The sequence below is a fragment of the Ammospiza caudacuta genome, chromosome Z (assembly GCF_027887145.1).
Source record: "Ammospiza caudacuta isolate bAmmCau1 chromosome Z, bAmmCau1.pri, whole genome shotgun sequence".
NCBI lineage: Eukaryota > Metazoa > Chordata > Aves > Passeriformes > Passerellidae > Ammospiza > Ammospiza caudacuta.
The window spans coordinates 46,500,731-46,519,170 of record NC_080632.1 but is presented as its reverse complement, the minus strand read 5'-3'; the positions used below and the strand labels follow the sequence as shown (position 1 = coordinate 46,519,170).

General features: G+C 36.2%; 1 protein-coding gene across 1 annotated transcript in view; it reads right to left on the bottom strand.

The window, feature by feature from the left end:
• The window catches only part of JMY (junction mediating and regulatory protein, p53 cofactor), a 66,091-nt gene that overhangs the window by 35,955 nt on the left and 11,696 nt on the right, over positions 1 to 18,440 (bottom strand). Inside the window, exon 2 of the mRNA XM_058823450.1 lies at positions 11,857 to 12,030. Coding sequence (XP_058679433.1) covers positions 11,857 to 12,030 — 174 coding nt within the window. The remainder of the gene's footprint in view (positions 1 to 11,856; positions 12,031 to 18,440) is intronic.

The following is an 18,440-nucleotide window of genomic DNA, read 5'->3' as shown; positions in this document are numbered from 1 at the left end:
TTTTCATCCCACTCCACTAGTGAGGAGATCGGGAGTTCCTCCCAGTAGTAAAGGGAAACAAGTGGGAAAGCTGACCCCAGCTGAACAACAGAGACATTCTATACCATAGAGCACTGTGCACAGCAGTAAAGCTGAGGGAAGTAGGTAATGTTCAGAAGGATGGGTGTTTGTCTTTCTAAGTCACTGTTACCCTGCACTCTTGGAGATAGCAGAACACTTGCCTGCCCATAGGAATCGGTGAATGAATTCCCTGTTTTGCTTTTTTCACGTGCAAAGCTTTTGCTTTGCATATTGAACTGTCTTTATCTCAACTCATGAGTCTTCTCACCTATTCTCTTCCCACCACCACTGAGCTAGAGTGAGCTCCTCCAGCCGTGTGGGGTTTAGTTGATGGGCACGGCTCAACTATGACAAAGAATGAGGCTCTCACTACTACAAAGGCAGCATCCAATCTAAAGGTGAAAACAGAATCTAAGTACCACTGGAGAACTATCTTTGACAGGTGAAATATCCCACATGCTTTCTTAATAAAGTTGAACAGCTGGAAGCTAAGGATGAACCTTGAACTGAAAAGCTTGCTCCCTTCACTTCTGAAGCTGCTGGACCAGACTACCACAGTCACAACCTCTCCACAGCTATGACAGCCTGAGAGAACTGAGGTTGAAGGTGACAAATTCCAAATGAGAAAGTTCAAGAACAAGCTTCCAGGCTGGAGTAACAATTCTCAGTCACAAAGATCTTCATTACTCTTTAGATACATGAAAGACAGGATCTAATTTTGGGAAAAGCAGACTTGTCAAAAGGTGACTCCAAAAAAGTATTCAAATAATAGAGTCTGCACTGCCTCCTTGAAGACAGCTCCCACCCGTGTTTCTATTAGGTCAATGACTTTCTGAGTGGCAGCAAACTCCAGGAGTTCCTTTGGTGCCTCAGATCTAGCTGGCTACTGCTCCCTGCTTCTTACTTCAGGCTTGTGATGTTCCTGCCCAAGCTTGCTCTGCTGGCTTTGCCTGACACACATGCCCCGTGGCCTTCTGAGAGCCACTCACTGTGGCCTGAAGGTGATCCAATGCTCCCTGTGGGAAAACCCATCTCTTCCTACCCAGCCACTTCATTCTACATGATTCAATTTTGCCATCAAAAAGTAAAAATGAAAAATAGTTATTAAAAAGAAACAATAAAAAAACCTGAAGTATAAAAGAAAATACTGATCGCAACCTTTCCAAAGGTAATTACAGTCATTCCTTACAATCAACACCAAATAACTATGACAAACTAGAAGATGGAGGGCATACAAAAAGACACTTTTAGCCATGGACCTGGCACACTTTGGGAAAACATATTAAAAAAGATAGCCATATTATGAGTACACATCCTGACAGCACCAACTTAGAAGAATTACCAGTTCTCAAGTGCAACCTAGCTAGAGAATTACTGTAATCTACTGGTCATTAATTAAACTTATGCTTGTCATCCTGGGCAGGACACAGAATCTCCTGAGAAAAACAGAAACGAAAAACTGAGACATGGGGGTGAAAAATATATGATCCCCCTTGCCAAACAGCTGTCTGGGCATTGTATCTCAGTCCAACAAAATGCCACTAGAGAAAATCTATACAAATATATACTAAATCATAATATTAAATTTAAAAAATACTACTTTGGTACATTTATATACAAGATAGAAATTATTCATAGTATATGTTATCACAGGAAATAGAAAGTAAGCCCATTGGGGGAAAGAGATAGCTTAAATGAAGACTACAGCTGTAACAGGGGGAAAAGTTGAGAAGTACAGATCAGATCAGGAACATGCCTCTGGAGTTTGATGCTTATGAAATGGCAAGTTTTCTCCCCACCTGCAAACACCTCCAAGACAGAAGTGACCACTCCCTCATTTTGTCCTAGCTAAGAATTCAAACAGGAAAAGGGAGTAGCCATGGACTATTAAACATCAGCATGAACAGGCTTGTGAATCTTGAAGACTTTGTTTTCCATATTCTCTTCAATAATTAATCACCTTGATGTAAGACAACAACTCTCATTATGGAATCAAAGGAAGCTCTAACATGCTTCTGCATTCCATTATTGTTTGCAATATATGCATAACCTGTTTATGCTTTATTTTGCTCACCTTTATGATGCAAGCATCATCAGTTTTTATAGCTCATAAAAGAGCATATGTCATTTTAGAGACTAAACAAATAATTTTTAAATTACCATCATCCATGTTAAATATGACTAAAAGAAGGCAAAGAATAATTCAAAAGTGCTGTCATCTAATGACATTTCTTGTAAAATTGTGTATCTACTTCTGACTTAATTATATTTTAAAATTAGTTAATTAAGTAAGTTAAAAATTAAGGAAGTCTAATGTAGTTGAAGTTTCTTCCTAACCTAAAAGGCTTTGCAGTTACCTAACATTTTTTCAAAGTGAACTTTTGGCCTGGAATTGCTCATTTGGACTCAAAAGTTTTGGAGAAAGCCAGGTCTACAGAAAAATCTCTAATCTCACAACTAGATGAGAAGCCAAATCTACAGTTTCTCTTCTACTCATCACTTTACCAATAAAACAATCCAACTATTCTTCCTTTAAAAATCCTATATTCTCCTTGAGAGGAATCCAAGCTTCACAGTAAAATTTGCTGTGATTTTTTTCCCCAATGATGAAGCTTGTTTTTGTACACTTTTATGTTTTACAAGTTTTACTCCAAATGATGCTTTGAAGCTAAGAAAATTATGACAACTTTCACAAAAGTAGTTTTCGCAAAAGAGAGAAGAAGGGATAGAAACAGCAGAAGCCATTAACTTCAACACATCGCACAAACACCTATTTTCATCAGTTATTGCTTCAGACTAATGGAACATAAAATAATGCATCTCAACACTGTATTGATATGTTTCTGAAGGAGAACAAATGCATTCTTCAGAGAAAACAAACTGAAAGGAGGCTTCTAAACTAGCCCATAAGCAAATGAGGATGGATCAACAGAAGCAATCCTGTACTGGAAATATCCTTCTCTGGAACAGCTGGCAAAATATGGTTAAGTTATGATGAGACTAAAGTAAGCTTATTGAGAGAAAATATGAGCAACAGGCCTGAAACGATGGGATACACATATAATATACATCTACTAAGTGAAGGTCTTTAATACTTTCTATGTTTTTTTCTGGACAACGGACAAGGTTGACAGAAGTAAGAGTTGGCCCAGGCCATGTAATAACTTAGGCAGGTACATGCCACATGTCTCCAGCTCCCTTTTTTATCCTTCTCCTGGATGGACTTGTAATAGGTAGAAAAGGAGAAAAATGTGACATGTAACAGCAGGTCAGTTAGTTATAAGAACAAAAAAAAGTAAGCTGAGTGAGTAGTGCAGATGACAGTGGCAAAACAGAAAATGGAAATGGCTAAATGGCTTTATACATGAAAGCATGTTTCAGATCAAAGGCTCAGCTATCTGCCTTCTCCAAGAGGTCAAACAAGCAAGTCCAACCACTGCTTGCTAGACATAGCAGCCAGAAAACACACATTTCAGCACCTAGTCAGAGACTTCTCAAAGTTAGTCCTAATAACTTTAATGGTTGTTGTTTTTAATTTAACTGTGCTCCCAGCTGTTAACACAAACCCAACACTATTTCCCCAAATAAGTTATAATTCTGTACATACCGGTCTAAATATATTAGGTGAAAACATTCTGCTTTGAAAAGAGCTTCACAGTTTTACCCTAAGGAATATGGACATGCACTTCAATATTAATACATAAAAACCTGTCGGTTTCCCAGCTGTTTTAATGACCTGGAAAGGCTCGGAGATGGCTTTGGGCAGCCCGCGCTCCAAAGGACGAGAAGAGGCTTCAGGTTTTTTCTCGGTCTCCAGTGTTTATTAGTTGTTTATCTAAAAGATTTTCTCTTGGCCCGACAGAGGTCTGCACAGCAAGCCAGCCATGAGCACACTGAGAGCCCCCGGGGCGGTCACCTATCTTTATACTCGAAGTTACGTATACAATATTTATCAATTTTCCCCAATACCTTTTACCCTTATTGACCAGTGCACTTTTAGTAATAACCAATCCCAAAGTGCCAACATCACCACAGAAGACGGAGGCCAAGAAGAAGAAGAAGGACAGGACACGCCCCAATTCCTCCATCTTACTTCTTTAGACCCCCCTGTAAAGAAATCTTAAACCCTGTGTTTCACACTCTAATTAACCTATCCCTTCACCATTTACCCCAGTGAAATCCTCCTATCCTCATACAGGCGTCGTCTCCCGTGTAGGATCAAAGTCCAGCCACCAGACACTTCTGGCAACATTCCAGGACTCCCGAGCCCCCCAAGGGTGGTCTCGGTCACTACTCTGCACATCAGTCCTGAGGTGCTGAGTTCCCACAAAAACCCATTTAGTTTGCATGGTCTAGATTCCTCAAAATATCTGGCACCTGGGACTAAAATACAAACAGCAGGAGTTTTGATTATCTTAAAACACAGGAGAACAACATATACAATTCAGTTGAGACTGTAAAGGAAGCAACAAACCAAAAGGTAACAAGATGTTAGGACATACAGAAAGAAGACTGAATAATACTGTCATACTACTGTGAAGTGCAGTGGTGAATGCTTTTTCCAAAATGAAAGAGAATGCTAAAAAACTAAAACGTAGTCAGAAGAGAAAAATCATAGAAGATGTAGGTTAGGGCAAGTATAAGAGGAAAGACTGGGTTTATTTAACTGGTGTTTTTTCCCAAGACACACAAGCATTTATGTAAAGAGTTACAGTGTTAGGAACACTAAGCTACAGTATTTTATATTGGAAATTGACAGAACTAAAGCTAACAGTGTACCCAGCATTATGCCTTCCTTACTCATTCATCTGTATAGCACAAAACCTTTCCATAGATTTCAGCTGCACCGACTGAGACCTAAACTAAAAGAGAGGTCACCTTCAAAACGAATGATTTTTCAGAAAATATACTTTTAAGAAGACATATTCTTCTAGTTATTTGAAAATGTTGTTTAAGCCAAGTTAACTCAAAGGCAAGCGGGCTTGAGTGTTTCCAGACAGTTTCCAGTTTCTGTTTGTGCATGAAAATGACTGGATGGATTTTTAAATCTTCAGTTAAAAAAACCTTAATATATGCAATACATGAAATGTTAAGTGCATATATATATCAAGAGTTCATCAAAATATGGTTGACAATTTTTATATACAGATATACTGAAAAAAGAGAAATAGTGACAAAAGTACTAGCCAGAAAAAATCAGATTAAAGACATACAAATAGCCATGAACGTAGAGACTGAAAATAACTGTAATAACTAGCAAATAAAGTCTGATAAGTTTCAGTATGAAGTTAGAAAATATGATGAAAGCTTACAAAAAAGGTTTTCTTCACTACTGAAAAAGCACTACTGAAAAGAAGTACTGAGAAGTACTAGATTTCAAGCAATTAAAATATTTAGGTAAAAAATCTTTTTGTAAACTCTCAGCAAATTTTTCAGCCTCTGAAGGCCTTCGGTCCCTCTCCTTGACCTCCACAGTTTGAATAACATTGCATCAAAGTCTCCTCCTTTTCCCTCTTTCCCTATCACCAACACTGCAAGGAAAAATAAAAACCAAAACAACAACATAAATTTCTAGGGTTCACCCTCCTTGACTCTAATCCTCAGGGACACATAATTTAGAATTTTCTGCATGTTCACCAGCCTTTCCAAGTTCCATCAAGATGCCTTTTTGAATCGATACACTGATTCTGCATTCTTCTGCACTATTTCCTCCATTACTAACACTCGAGGAAAAAAAAATGAAGACAAGGTACAAATACATTGCTAACTCCTAAATTCTTTTACATGCCTGCTAAGCTGATGGTTAATCTGAATCATTAACAGCCACTGATGATTCTCCTTTTGTACACTATATATTTGGTGTCCAGAGTTCAACTGTGGAAATTATTGCCACAGAGCACGTAAAGTGTACTAAGAGTTTGTTTCTGCCTTATTTGTAGGTTGTTTTAAAGCACCACAGGTTCATTGAGGTACCCCTATTTTCTATACTTTCCACCCCTTAACATTCATGATTTATATATCTTTGATAAATCACATGCTTTCCAAATTAAGGCAATCCAATCTTTTACTCCGGTCTAGCACTGAGGATGCTTAATAGGGAAACACCATTACACTCCATACTGCCATTATTCTGATACTGTGGTATGTTTTTGAGAGGAAGAAACTAAAACTCTGACATTCAAGACACAAATATATCATGAATGTACACCAAAGATGTTTCCTATTTGGTGCTTGGCAAAAGCATCATTTTGCTGCATTTGGCAGCAAACTCAAGATAAATCTTAAACATTTTTCTTTAAGAGTAGTAGTTAGTTAATTAGGTGCACATAAATATGCATATCTCCTTTTGGAGGTTGTCATCAACCTTCTGCACGTGCATTAATTTTTACTTATTGAAATTTCAGCTACCATTTTATTATCCAAACCAGCTTTTTGTACTGCGACTTTAAAAAAAAACTAAACAACAAACCTTTCGGCATTCTAACATAATCAAAATTTTCTCTAAGTCTTATTAACCACTTTTATAGCTGAATACCTAGAGCAGTCTTGTACTCTACTCATTTTGCAGAGAAGCAGATTTAACCAATCAGACACACACCACAGTTCTGTAGCCAGCTACCTCTTACCGGGAACTAAGTTTCACTAAATGACTTAGGGTACCAGCCTGCTTTCTATCAGATTGTCTCTTTGGAACAAGTTTCTTTTTGAGCAAGTCCATAAGGTCCTGACTTTAAGTCAGCAAAATATTCTGTTCTGAGTTCATATAATAGTCTAGAGGATTTATAGTCCAGACTGTAAAGAGAGACTGACATACAATCTTCTTGAATCAAACTATAAAGACAATTAGCATAATTCACCGTATTGCAGCATATTCTCAAACAAGCAAGCAGTAATTTTCCCGAAGTTTCTGACCATTTTGCATAAACTTAGATTTCTTCTCCAGTCTACAGGTTTTTCAAAAGCTATGTTTATTTAAGTACTATTCCTAACGATGTGAGGACACACATTCAGCTGCAAATAGATTTTAAAAAAAGTTTAAAATCCTTTGATGTTTTACAGTTTGTCCAAAACATCTTTATGTGATTAGAGACTTTTAAAACAAAATATTCTGTAAGTACTTTTAGAAGTAATTCTCTCAGTTTTGCCAGCTGTTCTCATCTCTAGATCTCTTTTCCCTTGACCTTGTTTCATACTTCATTAAACTATTATTTAACCAAAATTTTACATATTCAATACAATGTAATTTATTTCTAAGTACTTAATTTTGCATAAATCAAAGTTAAATTAGTTATAAAGTTCACTACTGCAATTCACCGCGATATATTAAGGAATTCAAACATAGTTTGAGCTAGAATTGTATTTTTAATATACCAGAATTCTCATAAGTGAGCTTGAGAGGGAAGCAAACTTTCAGACAGACTAATAAAAGATTTCAAAAATTTTAAAAGCAGGATGTTATGAATCATCAACATATATACTGCTCTAATCTCTAGCTTCCAGTGGCAGACTTCAATATTAATGTATCTGAAGTCATTAAAACCTCTTCACATTCATGTGAACTAACATGCAAGGAAAAATCATTAACACATAAGCAATGAAGCTACAAGTATGTTTAATACATTTAACATACAGTAAGTTTTCAGGGTGCTTATTTCCTGAAGATGAGCTGAGATGTAATGGTGGCTCTAAGCTTTCACCCATCATGAGATATTATCATTTTCCAGTTAAGCAAAACCAGCTCAACTCAGACCTTCAATAATGCATGTTTTGAAGTTTTGTTGGCATCTACATGTGAAGCAATTTGTTACATTTTATCTTTAGTCCAATATCAAGGACATCCAAAAAACCCTCAAGCATGAAAAGAGAAGGCCTCCCACTGATTTCACTTGGCGTTCGAACAAACCCAGTGCCTATTCATCATGACTGAAGTACCGTCCACAACTACAAGGCCATAAAAATTCTAAGTAGCAAGGTAGTTTCTTTGACTGCATGAAAACTGGTGAACGCAGACGTACAGACAAAAAAGCCAGTGAGGTTTAGCTCATGAAGTAATTTTTTAAAATAATTTTTTTGTCTTTTCTAATTTACCAGATTTGGTATCCTGTATCAAAGAAAACTTCATGTCTTAGTCTTACGGGACTTAAAGCTTGATTACAATAACCTGGCCAGTAGTTCTACAACCAGCTATCAACCACTAACTCATTGCTCCCTTACATACTTTCTGAAGAACACACCACTATATATGGAGGATCTCACAAAGTTTAGATTTAACTTTCTGAAATCAAAGGCACCAGAACAGAGGTACCTACTCTGATTTCTCCAAATTTCAGAAACACTTAGCATTTTTATTTCCAGCTATTGATGACTACTACCTCCAACTTTTCTGCTATGGCAATGTGTGTTCTGCACACACAAAAAATAAGCAATTTTTCACAGGTAAATTATTTCTTTTGATTAAGGAAAAATTTGTGGGCACAAATGTGAAACATTTTTAGAATCAACAGTTTAACATCCTTTCTTAGTTGCCAAGTAGTCTGATTCTTAGCAAAAAGAGTATCTTAAATTCCATTTAAAATCCAACATCAATGCTAGATTAATCTATGAACATTGTTTATCCTGTGGTTTTATGTTCATAGTTGCCTTCCCAGTTCTTGGAAGATTATAGAGAGAGCCCAAAACATGTAACACAGCATTTGAGTATCAAGCTTCACTTGCCTAGTGCCTATATAATACTCAGCGAAATCAGAAAGAAAAGGTGAAATCAGAAGAAAAGGGCCAGTAATGCATATAGTGAAATTACCATGCTAGAACTCACTGCTTGAATGTCTTTACCTATTATTACAACTAAATCAGTAACAGTCTGTAATTAAATCAGAAAATGCCTATAAAAATCCAGCCCAGCTTTTATGTATATAAAAAAATATAATGCTGTCTTCAATTCCTTTATTATGCCTTCTCCAGCATTCAGAGAACATATGAACTGTTTGGTTGGCTTATAAATACAACTTTTCACATTTACCTTACAAAATACAGTCATACTAAACACACTGAGTATGTCTAGTAAGTGAATCTTTATTTTAATCTTGAAATGAGTTCAGACTTGCCTCTTTGATAGACATTTCTCAATTTGGTAATACCATTCATTACATGTTGGCTTTTATTTCTGTGTCCCTCATAAAGGCCTTGGCGCAAGCAAGGTCGTTCCCATATTATACATACAAAGATTTACGTCCAAAACACAGCTGTGCTTGTAATGCTCAGCTCTTGCAAGAATGCATGGTATCTGGTAAGCATCTTGACATGCTTGGAGGGAGGTCCCCATGGATTTGAGCAGCACTTACATATAAAGAGCATTTACATAAACAAAATCAGGTTTCTGATGCTGGAAGCCCAAAAAAAGACAAGCATATCACTTACTGAACACATTGTTCTAGGGTCACATGACTAGCCCATAATTAAGCAGAAATGCCATTAGAAGTTACTTTTCCACAGTGACATTTCATTTCATAATAACCCAGCTTTTTTTCCTTTCATGATCTTATACCTTTTTCATCCTGCTTTTCAAATCCAGAAATATTTGATTACTTCATAGTTTTGACTCTTCACACACCTAAATGTTCCATCCTTTACACTAAATGAAGCAAAATACACCTGAAAAATGAGTGTACGATCAAAATACAAAATGAAACAAGATTCTATCATGTCTAAAATGGCAAGCAGTAACCTCCATTTCCAAGCTTCCACATGGTTTCTAACCTTGTTATGAACTTTCACTCTGAGTTGTTTTGTTTGTTGTTTGGTTTGGTTTTTTTCCCCAAAGAAGGAATCTGGGTACAATACAGATGTCCCTCTCTAGTAAGCTTCCACTGAAGACAGAACTTTGTTTTTGTTTTTCCCCTGACTCCTACAGGCTTGTCTCTTCCTCAAAATTTCACAGAACAGCAGAAATTTAACACCATGTGACATATATTCCAATTTTTATGTCCTGCTTCAATATCAGAAAACACTCTTCCCAAAGATTACGGGTGATGTAATTAACTTCCTTCTAAACTCACTGTGAAAACTGACAAAATTAAGCTCATTAAAAAACTTAAAACCTTCCAAATTCTTTAAAAAACCCCAAAAAAACAAACCAAACAAAAACAACTTCCCCACAAATCAGAAACAGATACCTAATACAGAAAAGGTCTGAAACTTAAAGCCTGCCAGAAAAACATATGCAGCCAGTTAATAAAAAACATTTCATGCACAAGTTCTATTTATAAAACATTTCTTCAACCCTAGCTACCCAGTATAATATATGTTTTGTCATCATAGATACTGCTTTCTCTCAAACGATGAAAGGAAAAACAAGACATGGCATCTTTCTCTAGTGCATTACACAGACAACCAAGTTTTTTAACTCACAAATTGCCAAGTTAGGAAGAGAACACAATGTACCTCAGAAGAAATTATGTATTACTAAAATAATCAACCACAGCACACACCTCTGAAGTTTATCAACATTAATCTTTCAGGAAGAGTATTAAATGATGCATTTTAAAACTGGAATTCAAGACATTGTTGAGGTTTAAAAAAGATCAAAACAGAGCACAACACAACTCTTAATATGTATATCTACTCATTGTAATATTTACTTTTCTTATTTGACAAAAGAACAAGCAAATGATCTTTTTCTCTACTATAAATTCCAATAAAATGGGAATTATTTCACCATGCTTTGAAGAAAGCATATTAATAAATGAAGTGTTTATAGGCTTCAACTGTATCATACGTCTGAAAAAAATACTCATGCCAATTCTCTGTGCAGTAACATCATTCAAGAGACGAAAAAGCACTTTTAGTTAAAACATCATCACATTATAAAATGAGTTATTTTAAGATTGCTGATTTTTCTGAAAAATTACTTTAGGCTCACAACAATATGTCAAAATAAAACTAGTACATCATAAATCCTTTTGTCTCCCTCATTCTTTCTCAAAACCAGAGAGGAACGCTATTTTTAAGCTGAAAACAGTAAAAAAATTGTTGGCTAACTGAACAAGGTATCAAGCTGAGATAAAATGACATTTACAATACAGATTAAATGAAATAAAATTTTAGCTTAGAATCAGAAGGCTGTAGTCTTAATAATCTACACAGGAACTAATAGTTTTACCAAAAGTACATCCAAGATGCAATAAAGATAACCTTTGTTAGTTCTGGCTAAGCATTGAAGATTAGAATTACTTTCAAATATAACAAACATACTAATTCCGGAACAAATTTACCAAAATGCAGTATTCTTCAGATGGCGTTTTTAGCTCTTAGGAAAATACACTGTCCAAGTGTTACAACAAATTATGTATTTTAATTTATGTTACATGAGTTTAAGATTTTTGCAACATCAGAAAAAAAGCTACTGACTTTTCACAGTTCACCAGATTACACAGAAAATTACTTTTCATTTTAGTTACCTGAAATAATCTTCTAGAATATACAATAGCATAAATACTGCACATCTCTTTGTATTTTATATATTACTCAATATTCTCAACCATAAAATTTTAAGTTTGACCTATTTAATTCAGCCATGCATTTGAAGGGTAAGACAGCAAGATAAACAGGTGGTATTTAGCTACATATGTCAGACGTTCTCACTCATCAAAAACATTCATGTTAGTGAAGAGCCCAGAAAAACAGGGTCAGCATCGAGTGGAAAAATATCACTTCATATACTGCATAATAGAACTAGTAAATAGGAACTAGAAAGCAGAACTTCCCAAATAATAAGTATCTCAGTTGACTTTATCCTACCTTTATCTGCTGTCTTCTAAGCATCGCAAGTTCCCTCATATCTCGGAATGGTTGCAGTAAGTACTGGTAGAGCTCTGTGGTGGCCTCTGCAAGATTACTGTAGGCTTCATCTTCCATTTGGTACAGTTCAAGGAGCTCTACCATACTTTCTGTATTCTTATGTTTTTCCAGAAGCTGCAGAAAAAGTACAAGTTTTAATGAAAATATTGGAACATTCCTGATAAAAGTGAAAGCAATTTAAAAAACTTTTTTTAACCTATCCTTTTGTATCATCTTCCCCTTCCCACAAAATCACCAGACAAATAAACAAAACAATTTTAGTCCCCAAAACACATCTTCAATTCAGCTAATTAAGTATGAGCACATCTCTGATAACTTTAACTGAGCAACACTCAGACTGACTTTTTAATTTCCAAAGATTTCTGGAAGGTAATGAATATGAGCACAAAGAAAACAGAAAAAGCAACTTAGCTTAACAATTTATAATGTAGTGATCAGGTATGCTACTTCAGACACTTCCCACTTTTGGGTAACAGAGCAGGGGAAACTGAGTGATAGACAAGGAGACAGAAAGAGAAGTTGCATTTTCAACTTTCTAAATTTTTGAGAATGTTGGTGTTCAGGTTTTGCAGTTTTTTGTCAGTCTGTTCTTTGGATACACACAGCTCCCACTACATCCGTGTGGCCTCAGACAGAGAGTAACCCATATGAAACAAAACTTCCTAGAAAGTTCAATCACAAAACTTCAAATGTATGAACCTTTCATTCATTTTATTTTTACAATGGGAATTACCTAAGCATTCTTATCTTTAAAAAATACTTAGATGTTAATATAAAATGACTTTAATTCATATAAGAAAATACAACATCGAAGTCTGTCTGTTCTATCTTTTAGTTCTTATGAAGCAGAAAATTCACTTGTACAAAGCAGCTATGATGTATGATTTTTTTATTCTATATGCTCATTTTGCATCTATTTCGGGCATTTGCCTGAGCAGACTTCACATGGTGCTGGAAACCCTTCACCATGTCTAAAAAAAATATTTACTTGTTTAATAAAAACTAATCTCATACAGACATGTAGAGTAGTTAATGTATTTACAAAGACAAGATTATGTGAAATTAATTTCCCTCTTATATAATTTTCTAAGTCAAAGTCTCTTGCCCTTTATATTATCATCCCAAAAGCACATATTCACAGTCCAAGTTTATTTAAACTTAAAGATTAGTAACACTGTGGTGTAAATACATCCTATTTTCTATCTGTTCATTGAAGTTGGATGCTAACCATCCATGAAATTTCTCTCTATAGTGAGCAGTGTTTCAGTTACCAGAATGGGTATGAAAAATGTCTTTCTTTGTAATGGAAAGTTTGTTTTAGGACATCTCTGTAGCTCCACTTTTGAAGCACTAAAGAAGGTTTGAGAGAGGGTGCAGAGCAGAAAGCAGAGATGCTTGTAGCGGCTTTATTCATACGTTCACCATTAAAGCAACAATCAGATTCCATGAGAAGACAGGAAAAGCTTTCACTTAAGGTTTAGCAGAGAAGAAAGGTCTGGGAGAGAGGATGTACAACACATGTGAGAATCCTCTCAAGGAGGAAACTTCAGCACACAGCAAACTGCTTTGTTACCTAAACAATTTCACACAGACAATTGCTCCTGTCACAAAGTCATTGCCTATGCTCTTCTACTCTTCCAGTAGCACACAGCATTTTGTAGCATTTGAGTTCTCACTGAGACAAGCCTTTGGGCTTGCAGTCTGTAAGACTAATATTTTATTAACTTTCAGTCTTAGACACACATAACATAACCTGTAACTACAGAAACCCAGATACTCTTGGATTCATGCCTTAAGTCCCTATGAATCTCACACTATTCCAACTCACTATTTGCTTCAACCATCTGGTCTAAGAATGCACCATCTTCCTCAGCTCCACTTCATGCCACTAGGGCCTAAAAGCAGAGTTGCCATATACCAGCTTTCTCCTACTTTCTCCGAGCACAACCAGAAATCCCTCTGCAGTCCCAAAGCTATAACCAGACTTCCATCAAGGTATTAATTCTTTCTTCTCAAGCCACCCATGGCACAAAGGAGAAACTCTACCAGTACATGACAGTTTCCTTTTAGTTGCTTAGGCTATTATTATCTTACTATTAAATAAATTTGCATCTCTGTTTCATTGTGAAACATTACTACTCCACTAGGACATAAATTCTAGAGGGCAACAAAAAATGACAATTCAAGAAAATGTAATCATTTAACAGGGAATTTTAGGTACATTTATTCCAGGAACAGAACAATACAATGGAAGGGCTTTTTCCTTTCTATTCACAGACCATTCTTAAGTCCTTTTTAATAGTTCTGATATTTTGGTAGATGGGCACAACTTTGCCTAAGCTGGAGTCAAAGTGCCAAGAAATGGATGACCAACCCAATTTTATGACTATCAGAATAGTACAAAGACATCTTAAGAACACTAAAAACTAGTAGCTACTTATAACTAGTTGGCTGTTCTGAAAAAATCATCTCTCACTGAAAACACCAGGGATAAAATAATGAATTATCAATACATTCCTGTGCATACAAATGGTAAGCAAATGGCCGTAACTTCATGGTCTTGTCTGTGTTAGTCTGCTGCTGGGATTACCCAAAACCTAAATCAAATCCTAATTCTCAACTCCTTCCAAAATACCAAACCTTCAATTAAAAAAACCAAACACAGAAGTAAGGGCAGGTTATTCATAACCAATTAATACAGAATTATACATATATTTACTCTTTAACTATTAACACAAGGTAAGCTTCCATTCTTCATCTCTAAGGCAATGATGCAAGCAGAATCCTATTACTAATGAGGGCTTTCTGAACGAAAATGGTAACAAAATTTTGTCTATTCGGCAGTTCCAAAAAAAAAGTAAGAAAAATTACTTAGGAACCAAAGAGTATAATCTTATTTGGTTCAATGTAAAGATCAATGAGCTATTCAATAGGGGTATTCTTCAATTCTTCAAAACAGATAGGAAAATTATCAGCCTGAGAGTACTTGCTACATACAGCCTCTTTACACCCATCCATCTATTCACACCCTATTTTCACGAGAAATACTAACCTTGGACATAAAGCTTGAATCCTGTATTCAGCTTTGGAACCCTCATTACAAAAAAAGCACTAAGGTGCCTTTCATGGAACTGGTGAATTGTCTAGAGAATAAGTTTTACAAGATTAGCCTAAATAAATCAAAAGATCAGACTCCTTCTGGTTAAAAATAGCTGCTCGCCCTACCAGCTACCAAGGAACCAGGAAGCAGAAAAACTATAGTGCCCTACTGCAATATGTGCTTCCCCAAGAGAAGAGAGGAAGGGAAAGATCTACAAAAACCCAAATGGGATTTCTAGATACAGCACTTCTCAAAATGGTACAGTAGCTTACTTAAAACCCACTTCAAGAGATGTATTTAAGCAAATATCCAATCTTCCCCAAAAAGAGTAGATCAGCTTCTAGGGAAAGTCACCTGAACTGTATGAACTAACTATAAAAGACAACTCTAAATTTATTAAAAAAAGAGAAAAAAAATAGTATAGCTATACAGCACTTGGAAATACCATTGCCAACCCTCTTCCCTAATCTTGCCTAACGCAAATGTAGAGCTTGTCTTACTGGTGACTGTTTTTTTTAACTGATATATATATATATATTTTTTAGCTGTGTGGGGATCATCTCTTCTTTCATGCAACAAGTGACAGGACAAGAGGAAACAACCTCAAATTGTGCCAGGTTTAGACTGGACAGCAGAAGAATTTTTTCACAGAAAGAACTGTCAAGCACTGAAGCAGGCTGTGCAGTGAAGTGGCTCAGTCACCAGCCCTGGGGTTTTTAAGGGATGCACAGATGTAGCACTTAGGAGCAAGGTTTAGTGGTGGGCTTGGCAGCGCTACAAAAATGGTTTGACCTGATGATTTTAAAGGCCTTCTCTGACCTAAAGGATTCTGTATAAGTGGTTTAAAGGAATACAGAACTATTCTCTCTCACATTTTGGAAGTGGAGTGCGTACCAACCACCAAGGCTTCAACAGTCCGGGCTGGTATGAACAGAAGACCAGTGGCTTTGATTCTACTTCTATATGGAGGCTTTTAACCCTGATGAAGAATCCAGGTGCTTCACTGCCGCCCGTATGGAAGGGGCACTGACACAGGAAACAGGTGGTGTAAAACTGGCTGCACAGAGCACCTCACATTGTCACACAGTCTGATGGAGCTTTCCTGCTCCAGACCAAAGCAAGCCAAAGCCTTTTTTTTAGCTGGCTGCTACCCAGACAGTATTCAGACAACTAGATACCTGGGATGCTGGGACTAGCAGAGAATTAATGTCACAATGAAAACCCACCCTCCATAGACCCACAGATAGTTTGATTCTGTATGCTCCCATTTTCACACAGGCAGTACTAAATGAGTACCTAGCCAAGTGTCTAGACCAACCCAGAATATTAAAGCCAGGCAGTTTTCAAGGTGTTGGCATAAAACACACTAACAATTTTTGTGGCATGTTTTATGCCCCAGTGAGGACTAGTTCTCAGCACAGACATTCAGTGTTATTGCTCATTTACTTCAACAGTCTCAGTATGAATTTTTGGCTTTCACAGTTTTTTAATTACATTATTTGAAGAAGTGGGTGGAGGAGAGCAGAGTAACATCCTGTACAGGCCTGACTAGCTCTGTACCCATTGAATGCTGCATTTATTTTAAGAACCATGTTTCACAGATGTTACATTGTTCACAACTAAATGAATCCATATATTTTAGGCAACTATTATGCAGATACACTCTAACCAGCAGGAAACACTTTTTTTTTTAATGTAACAGTACATATATTTGAACCACATAACAAAGATTTTTTTCTCTATTTTTTTATTTTGTTCAAAAAGCTTTAAAAGCATTACAACAGACAGTGTAATTATGTGCAGGTTGACCTCAACTGGGTGCATAATCCAAAGTTTAATTTAATCATAGAAGAGTCAAGTCTTACATTTCCTTTGCTAATACTCCCAAAACTTTCCCTGTTACTCCTATTTTTTTGGCATATTTTATAAAAACATTGCAATATGACTCATAAGCATTTTTAGATAAAATCAGTCATAGAGGTATTTTTTCAGTATCTTCTTAAATTCCTTCATACTTCAGAAATAACTACAGAACACCCCATTTTTCTATGAATTTAGGCTCTCAGAAGCCTGGCAGTATTACCTGCCATTTCCAAGAAGAGTTCTAAAGATTCAAATTGAAGCATATTCAGTTTCACAGGCAGAACCAGAGATAGCTGGTGTCAGAGAGAAGTACAGTACTGCAGATAAGAGTAGTTTTAGATACTCCATCCTTTTTCCAGAGAACAGCATTCCTAGGAGTAAAATACTCAAGCCTCCTGATGATGCACTGGCAATAGTATGCAACGACATTCAGACAATGAGTTATAAAGAAGTAAAGCTAGAGAATACATAAAATCTGTATGCAAAATTCTAGCAACTGAACTTAGAAGGCACCTTTTTTTTTGCATAGCAGATGTTTAGAACTGTTTCTCTTTAACCAAACAAAAGAAATTGTTGTTAAAAGCAAATATACTCCTACATGTCCTGACAATAAGCAGAAGACTCAATTACATGAAATCTTCACTACAGGCAAACTGCTTTTCTTGCTCTTACAAACATGTGGTCCTGTACTTAAATGTCACCCATCACAGTTAAGAGATTAAGACTTGCCAGGATATCCAGCTGTTTGCATGACTGCATTGCCATTAATAATCTTTACCTTTGTGGTAAATAAATATCAGTTGCATTACTATAGCAGTAACAGACCAAAGCCAGACTCTCCCTCACAGATCTAAAGTACATTTTACTGCTAGGGCAGAAATCATCTAAGAGAACACAAAATCTAGATAGAGAGGGAGGATGTCATAAATAAATTAGTTAGTACTGACTGGCATGGGAAGTGCTGGATCCAGCACTACATCTGTCTAACCTTCTAAGATTTAAAAAAGATAAAAACAAGTGAATTCCATAGTAATTTATTTGGAAACAACACAGCAACTGACCACCTACTGAGCGCACAAAAATTGTCCATTTTTTTTTCAAAGAGGCTTCTGAAGACGGGGAATTGAAGTGTATGCTAATGCACTGGCAAGGTTATTGCCTAGATTTGGGTAGTTTTTAAAATGGCTGTTTAAAGAAGAACTGAGCTAATTCAACTAATTAAACTAAAAGCACAGAAAAAACATGCATAGCAAACAAGCTCAAAGGCTGCATGTTTTCAAAAAATGGAACAGCAAACAAGAAAACCCAACAAAGATATTGGAAAGCAAAACACAGGGTGTTTAAAACACAAGAAATTAAGAATACTTGCCTAAGATGTGTCATCTAGGCCTGTTAAGAGCTACTAACACAAAATGAACCACATCATTCCCCTTTAAACACTATGTAAAACAGTCCTTTACCTGTACACAGTAAGCCTAGGACCTCAGTACATGTGTGTAGAGGTGTTCCAGATGGGCGGAAAGGGTTTTGTACTGGGGGACTACAGAAGTGGCACCTGTGA